The sequence below is a fragment of the Pseudoliparis swirei genome, chromosome 1 (genome assembly GCF_029220125.1).
Source record: "Pseudoliparis swirei isolate HS2019 ecotype Mariana Trench chromosome 1, NWPU_hadal_v1, whole genome shotgun sequence".
Lineage (NCBI taxonomy): Eukaryota > Metazoa > Chordata > Actinopteri > Perciformes > Liparidae > Pseudoliparis > Pseudoliparis swirei.
Window position 1 is genome coordinate 15,270,070 of NC_079388.1, and position 8,099 is coordinate 15,278,168.

The 8,099-nt window shown below is 49.1% G+C and overlaps 2 protein-coding genes across 2 annotated transcripts; both read right to left on the reverse strand.

Moving 5' to 3' along the window:
* Window positions 1-1,888: 1,888 nt before the first annotated feature.
* Window positions 1,889-4,296, reverse strand: LOC130198163 (uncharacterized). The gene is made up of 2 exons (XM_056421283.1): window positions 3,082-4,296; window positions 1,889-3,006 (listed from the first exon to the last, which is right to left on the reverse strand). The coding sequence occupies exon 2, from the start codon at window positions 2,729-2,731 to the stop codon at window positions 1,889-1,891; it is 843 nt and encodes a 280-aa protein (XP_056277258.1). The 5' UTR covers window positions 2,732-3,006; window positions 3,082-4,296.
* Window positions 4,297-5,403: 1,107 nt separating this feature from the next.
* Window positions 5,404-7,640, reverse strand: LOC130195114 (uncharacterized). The gene is made up of 2 exons (XM_056416411.1): window positions 6,625-7,640; window positions 5,404-6,549 (listed from the first exon to the last, which is right to left on the reverse strand). Exons 1-2 carry the CDS (start codon window positions 6,792-6,794, stop codon window positions 5,502-5,504), a joined length of 1,218 nt encoding a protein of 405 aa, XP_056272386.1. The 5' UTR covers window positions 6,795-7,640; the 3' UTR covers window positions 5,404-5,501.
* Window positions 7,641-8,099: the final 459 nt, after the last annotated feature.

The window sequence follows — 8,099 nt, forward strand, 5'->3', positions numbered from 1 at the left end:
CAAACTTCAAGGCACACCGGAAGTAAACAAAGTTGCGTTAAAAATTTTTAGTGCGTTAACGCGGCCAAATTAATCGCATAGATTAACGAGTTAACGCTGACAGCCCTTATAATTACCGTTACTTATTCAGTGCACAAGGCTTAAAAGTACCTTTAGATTACAAATCATAGCTTAGTGTGCAGAGATTGGGTATTTTACTGCCGTTAGACCAGAAAATAAATCAAATGCAAGCAATCCTGTGCAGTCAGGAGGTGGAACCCTCTGGAGCGCAGCAAAAATGCAATAGATGTCATTGCAGAGGCAGCAGAGCAAGTTCAACAGGGACTTTAAAGTTCAAGTAACCCAGGCTAAACCGAGCTCAACCCAGAGCCCCATCTCTGAACACCTTGGTCTCTTCCCAGATTACAATGAACTTCCCATCACATCAGACTTACGATGGCGCGGCAGTGTCCAGTCGCCGTCACGGCAGCTCCGCAGGGAATGTGCGCTCCTTTAGTTTTTGTGTTTATTTTTAATATTTTCTTTGCCACAAACACATCGGCACTAACAACATACGACCGCAGCACACTTTTGGACATAAACTTTTGCGCAAAACAAGGGTTTTTGTCCACTTTTTCCATCGATCCAGCGTGGCCGGCAGAGATCGTACGAGCGAACCACGACAACAGCAGTGGAGCCGCTACTACGGGGAGACGACGAAAACATCGAGGGAAACGGAGCGGAATTCGGAACAGACTGAGAGTTCAAGCCCACCGTCCACCCCTGCCCAGCATCCTTCTTGCTAACGTCCAGTCTCTGGAAAATAAGATGGATGATGTCAGGGCAAGGATCAGATTCCAGCGGGACATGCGGGATTGTAACATCTTTTGTCTGACGGAAACATGGCTGACCGCGCTGGTGCCGGATCGAGTCATATGCCCAACCGAGTCCTTCTCTGTTTTCCGTGCAGACAGAACGGAAGAGTCTGGTAAATCTAAGGGTGGAGGGGTTTGCTTCGTGACTAACATGTGGTGTGACCCCAAGAACATTAAGACTCTTTCTCGTTCCTGCTCGCCGAACCTGGAACATCTGACGATCTCATGCCGTCCATTCTACCTTCCCCGGGAGTTCAGCTCGGTCATCACCACAGCCGTCTACATTCCACCACAAGCGGACACCGACGTAGCACTATCGGAGCTACATGATGTGTTATGTCGGCATCAGAACAAGTATCCCGACGCGGCTGTGGTGGTGGCTGGGGACTTTAACAGGGCAAACCTAAAAAAAGTCATGCCGAACTTTCACCAGCACATTACGTGTGCTACCAGAGGGGAAAGAACGTTGGACCACTGCTATACGCCATTCAAGAGAGGCTACAAGGCTGTCTCTCTCCCTCCGTTCGGGAAATCAGACCATGCCGCCATTTTTCTGCTTCCGGAGTATAAACAAAGGATCGCGCGGGAAGCGGTAGTGACGAGGAACGTAATGCGGTGGTCTGAGCTACAGGACAAATATTGTGTTGTTTTTTATTTGTAAATAGTGTGTACTTGTTGCCCTTGCACATTCCTGCTGAGCATTGCCACCTTCATTTCACTGCACACCCTGTGTGTGTATGTGACAAATAAAACATCTTGAATCCTTGACATTTTAGGGATAAGAAAAAAGGCGTGGTCATTTTTGGGCTTTGACCCCAGCAGAGTCTAGCTGACTATCGAGACCTAGCATCTACAGATCACTCACACATGGCATTTTGAAATACATCTTTTAAATAGATGGCACCCAGACAAGAGTGATTACACATGCTGGGCTTCTAGCAGCGCCACACAACCAACAGGTGAGTCAGGACACAAGATGTAAATACAAGAACTTTTATTAAAAATCATCCCAGTGATACCTTAGACACAACATTTTACTGTTCCAGACCCAGCATGGCCCTCTTCCATTTGGCCTCTGTATTAACACTCTGGACCTGCTGCTTGTACGATGCAGAGGAGAGCTGGGGGGCCACGGAGGTCTGCTGCAGAAACGGACGTCGGGGGGCCGGGTAGGGCTGCTTCTGCAGCAGAGACTGGTGCCGGAGGGTCACGTAGGCCGGCTTCTGCAGCGAAGACGGGCGCCGGGAGACCACATAGGCCCGATGCAGCGGCGGCTTGCCGTCATTAACTTCCCTCTGGTCAGCAGGTCCTCTCAGCCGTCTGATAGCGTAGCCTCCAAAGCGCTGAGGGATCTGATGGGTGGTGCTCGGGGCAACGCCCTGGCCAGAGGTCCCGGAGGCAGGACCCACTCTGCTCGAGAACGGTTTCCGAGCCCCAGTCTGGCCGGGGTTATTTCTAGTGCTCTTATTCTGGAGGGAGGAGAAACGGGAAGGCGTCGACGCTGCAGAGCCACGCCGCGAAGACACCCGTCTAGCGGCGGCGCTAGCTGAGGTTTTCGTCCGGACGGGGATTCTGCGTGGCTCGGCGGCGCCCACGCGAGAAGACTTCGTAGAAGTAGAATAACCCGTCAGCCCGGCGTCGGCCGTCTGACGAGAGGAGGGTGTGAAGGAGTAGCTTCCTCTTGGACCCAGAAGAGATTCAGAACCGCTGGACCGCTGGGTGCTCGTACTGCGGGTACCCTGCTGGACTGGCCACGTTCTCGCCTTGCTGGTCGGTCTTTGGGCGTACTTACTCAGCGAACCGCCGCTAGCAATAGAAGCAGAAGGGGCGCTTAAGCTGTTTTGGGGCATCTTGTGCACATTTTCTCGTCTCAGCATACTCGTTGGCCGGTTAGGTTTAGACTCCGCGCTGCTCTGCACCAACTTCACCGAATCATCGACACTTTTAGCCAGTTGAGAAATAATCTGTCTGTTGCCGCTAGTCGGAAACCTCTGCCTAGAACTACTGGCAACGGCGTGTGCGTAGAGGCCGCTGCTCCGGGCGGAGCCGGGAGAACCAGAGGCCCGTCTGAGTCCAGTCTGGGGATCGCTTCCACCATATCCACCGCCCTGCTGCGTGAAGCCAACATACGAGTTGCGGTTTGATTTCTGAGCTGCAAGAGAAACAAGAGTATAAATACAGCTAGTAAATCACACCGATAAAATACAGCGACGTGTGTGTTGCTCACCTTGTGTAGCCCACAGACAACGCACATGCTCTGCTTGAAGCAAGCAAATTAGAAAGATCCTGGAGGGAAAACAAGACAGTCAGTGAGAAATGGTACATCAACTCAACAAACACTGAAAAGAGCAGCAACAAAAAACTAAAAACGTACCCCAAATGAACTCCACAAGCCATTTCTGTATTCCAATGCAAGCAACAGAAACCCAAGCACCCTGAAGCTGCTCTGTATGTGTGTGTGAAGCAGAGAGGTCGCATTTATTGCAACCTGCATCCAATCACTGCTTAATGGGTCACCTGGTGCACCTGAGAGTCAACCAGCCAATCACAGCTGGAGGCTGCAGCACCACAGCAGACCACTGAACACCTCTCAGGACTCAACAATGCAACTTAATCAAGATTGTCAAGTATAAAGAGACTTTCTTTAAAAACAGTGTGATTGTGTGTTCCATGAACCCAATATTGATGAGTATCCTCATGGCTCTTTCTTATGATTGAACGGTGCTTTCATGGTGTTACTCTAACCCTCCGCACAGTAATTCAGATACATTTAAAAATACAGTGTACCTTACTTTATGTTCCAAATGTGATCGACAACGCCCATTGACAACTTTGCTCTCTCATATCTCACATGAGGTTCTGGATTTTGTTCTGATATCACCCATAAATCCATTGTCCTCAAGTCTTTCATCAACATTGGGTCTCATTCACAAAAATCTTCCTAAAATTGTTTTTGAGACGTCCTAAGAAGAGTAATTGAGATTTTTTGGATTTTGGATTCAATCTATTGTCATTGCACAGAGTACAGGTCCACATGCAACAAAATGTATTCTCTGCATTTAACCCATCCTTAGTTATTAAGGAGCAGTGGGCTGCAGTGATGCGCCCGGGGAGCAACTGGGGGTTCAGTGCCTTGCTCATGGACACTTCGACTTGCAACTAAAGGGGAGAGCGGGGATCGAACCGACGACCCCCTTACCCCACTGAGCTACAGCCGCCCCTGATTTGTGACGTGTTCTTAAGCAGATTTGTTCGTACCCGTTTTCTAACCAAGAAGAATCCCATCGTCCGAGTAAAATCAAGGCATGCACGTGATTAACAAAAGTAAATCCTGCCAATCCTCAAATAACTGAAGACTGCAGGGACATTCATTTCCAGACAAATTGAAAAGAAATGCGTTAAGCCAAAAATGCCAAAACGCAAGTCTAAAGGAGGTGGTTCACTGGACCGAAGTTTATTTCACAAGCAAGGACATCTAGATAGATAGATAGATAGATAGATATATACTTTATTAATCCCCAAGGGGAAATTTGTCGAGCCAGTAGCAGCAACACACAAGAATAAAAATAAAAATAAAATAAAAAACACAAATATAAGAAGGGTTAGGGTGATCTGGCAAGAGGTGAACTGTTGTAGAGCCTCATAGCCGTCGGCAGGAATGTTCTCCTGTATCTCTCCTTGTGGCAGCGGAGCGTGAGGAGACGTCTGGAGAAAGTACTCCTCTGTCCCTGTAGGAGGTGGTGGAGAGGGTGGTCCGGGTTGTCCAATATGGACACCAGTTTCTTCAACGTCCTCCTCTCCACCACCTGTTCCAGGTGCTCCAGCTGGCAGCCGATGATGGAGCCAGCCTTCCCAACCAGTTTGTTAAGACGGCTGGTGTCACCGGCTAATAGGTTTCACAGATGTATTTCAGGTAAACGTGATAGAGATTGTAGTGTATTTTGCATTACAGCTATTAAAGGTAGCCATAAATATAGATATGGGCCCAGAGGCTCGCAAGGTTTCTGTGGTGAGGAGCCTTCGTGTGGAATGAGATCATGTGGGGTGGGGGCTATAAGCCCGCTCATAACCATTGCCAGCCTATAGATTCTAACATGAACGCCTCTTTTCTTTGTCTATATAACCCGTTTCAAAATGCTTGATCATTGGACTTTCTCAATTCGATTCCTGAAAGTCTCCAGTCGTTCTAGGCGTCTGTTTAGACGAGTTTTCTTTCTGAAATAAAACTGCATTATATCAGCAACAAGACAGTGTCCGCGGAGATCTTTTCATCACCAACATTCTTCATCACCTCGGCCGACAGAAGATTATACAACAAGATGCAAGATAAAGAAAACTGTCATTTTTGGTTTTGACCCCAGCCATTGTCTTCAGAATCTGGCTGAACATTGAGACCTAGCATTTCCAGATGACACGTGAAGTTTTGGTTTTAAAAAAACATTCAAATTGATCTTTAACACTCCAGATGGCTCCAAGTCGAGAGCGATTACACACATGCTGGGCTTTTACTAGTGCAACACAACCAAGAGGCGAGTCAAGACACAAGATGTAAATATAACAACTTTTATTTAAAAAACCATTCATCCCAGGACCTGCTGCAGCTCACTGATAGCTTAGAAACTACACGTTATGTCCCAGCCTGACGCTCTAACACGAGCCCTTTGGATGATCACTCTGGAGCTGCTGCTTGTTGGATGCAGAGGGGAGCGTGTAGTCCCGCTGCCGAGACGGGCACCACGGGGCCACGTAGGCCGGCTTCTGCAGCGAAGACGGGCGCCGGGGGGCCACGTAGGCCCGATACTGCGGCGGCTTGCCGTCATTAACTTCCCTCTGGTCAGCAGGTCCTCTCAGCCGTCTGATAGCGTAGCCTCCAAAGCGCCGAGGGATCCAATGGGTGGTGCTCGGGGCAACGCCCTGGCCAGAGGTCCGGGAGGCGGGACCCACTCTGCTCGAGAACGGTTTCCGAGCCCCAGTCCGTCCGGGGTTATTTCTCGTGCTCTTATTTTGGAGAGAGGAGAAACGGGAAGGCGTCGACGCTGCAGAGCCACGCCGCGAAGACACCCGTCTAGCGGCGGCGCTAGCTGAGGTTTTCGTCCGGACGGGGATTCTGCGTGGCTCAGCAGCGCCCGGGCTGGACGAGCGAGAAGACTTCGTAGAAGTAGAATAACCCGTCAGCCCGGCGTCGGCCGTCTGACGAGAGGAGGGTGTGAAGGAGTAGCTTCCTCTTGGACCCAGAAGAGATTCAGAACCGCTGGACCGCTGGGTGCTCGTACTGCGGGTACCCTGCTGGACTGGCCACGTTCTCGCCTTGCTGGTCGGTCTTTGGGCGTACTTACTCAGCGAACCGCCGCTAGCAATAGAAGCAGAAGGGGCGCTTAAGCTTTTTTGGGGCATCTTGTGCACATTTTCTCGTCTCAACATACTCGTTGGCCGGTTAGGTTTAGACTCCCCGCTGCTCTGCACCAACTTCACCGAATCATAGACACTTTTAGCCGGTTGAGAAATAATCTGTCTGTTCCCGCTAGTCGGAAACCTCTGCCTAGAACTACTGCCAACGGCGTGTGCGTAGAGGCCGCTGCTCCGGGCGGAGCCGGGAGAACCAGAGGCCCGTCTGAGTCCAGTCTGGGATCGCTTCCACCATATCCACCGCCCTGCTGCGTGAAGCCAACATACGAGTTGCGGTTTGATTTCTGAGCTGCAAGAGAAACAAGAGTATAAATACAGCTAGTAAATCACACCGATAAAATACAGCGACGTGTGTGTTGCTCACCTTGTGTCGCCCACAGACAACGCACATGCTCTGCTTGAAGCAAGCAAATTAGAAAGATCCTGGAGGGAAAACAAGACAGTCAGTGAGAAATGGTACATCAACTCAACAAACACTGAAAAGAGCAGCAACAAAAAACTAAAAACGTACCCCAAATGAACTCCACAAGCCATTTCTGTATTCCAATGCAAGCAACAGAAACCCAAGCACCCTGAAGCTGCTCTGTATGTGTGTGAAGCAGAGAGGTCGCATTTATTGCAACCTGCATCCAATCACTGCTTAATGGGTCACCTGGTGCACCTGAGAGTCAACCAGCCAATCACAGCTGGAGGCTGCAGCACCACAGCAGACCACTGAACACCTCTCAGGACTCAACAATGCAACTTAATCAAGATTGTCAAGTATAAAGAGACTTTCTTTAAAAACAGTGTGATTGTGTGTTCCATGAACCCAATATTGATGAGTATCCTCATGGCTCTGTTTTGTGATTGAACGGTGCTTTCATGGTGTTACTTTAACCCTCCGCACAGTAATTCAGATACATTTAAAAATACAGTGTACCTTACTTTATGTTCCAAATGTGATCGACAACGCCCATTGACAACTTTGCTCGCTCATATCTCACATGAGGTTCTGGATTTTGTTATATCACCCATAAATCCATTGTCCTGAAGTCTTTCATCAACATTGGCCTCACTCAGTGCGGTTACATGATGGTATAATTCGAATCTTGCTTTAGTCGGACTATGCTATCTTTTGGGGGATCTGCTGTTATCCCAATATACATGGCAGTGAGTAATTCGAATCATTGGCCGAAAGCATGTCATATCCGATACGATAGGTGGCGCTGTTTTCATTACAACTCGTGGTGATACAGCCATTTCCGCTTGACCTCTTCACCACCACCAACATCAACATTTCGAGAAAGAACCATGAACTTTAGTATGTTCAACTCCTTCAATACACATTAAGCATAAATTCTGTCAGCTCTTCGGTCCAGAAATGTGTGGTGGCTCTTGTGTTCTCCATAGCGTTGTTTGCAGCGCCGCTCCCATAACGTGCACTACGCGCTGCGCGTAGGGCACCAAGTCCTGAGGGGGCTCCACAAAATCGGCAACTAATAAAATCCTCATAGTTATAATAATTATAATGCCGATATAATTTCAGTCTAGAAATATTAGGCGCCTTTTAGGCATGTATATCACAAAACAGGCAGAACAAGAGATATATTTAATCGCTCAGCACCCCCGTTAACACTTCTCGGGTCGCATCGCTCTGCCGTGATGTGCGCCGACACATCCGCGCACACAGACCCTATCTCAGGGGGGCATCATGAGGAGTTATGCTTAGGGCACCAACATGGTTAGCAGCGGGACTGGTTATTTGTTTGTTTTCTGCCGGCCAGGTTGCCGGCAGTGACAACTTATCGTCTCTTTCGACTTCCGGGTCACGACATGGGAGGGAGGGAGGGAGGAGGG

Coding starts and splice junctions, on each gene's coding strand:
- LOC130198163 (XM_056421283.1), bottom strand. CDS start 2,731: ATGCTGAGACGAGAAAATGTGCACAAGATGCCCCAAAACAGCTTAAGC.
- LOC130195114 (XM_056416411.1), bottom strand. CDS start 6,794: ATGGCTTGTGGAGTTCATTTGGGGTACGTTTTTAGTTTTTTGTTGCTG. Junction 6,550..6,624: donor TTGTCTGTGGGCGACACAAG/GTGAGCAACACA, acceptor TTTCTCTTGCAG/CTCAGAAATCAAACCGCAAC.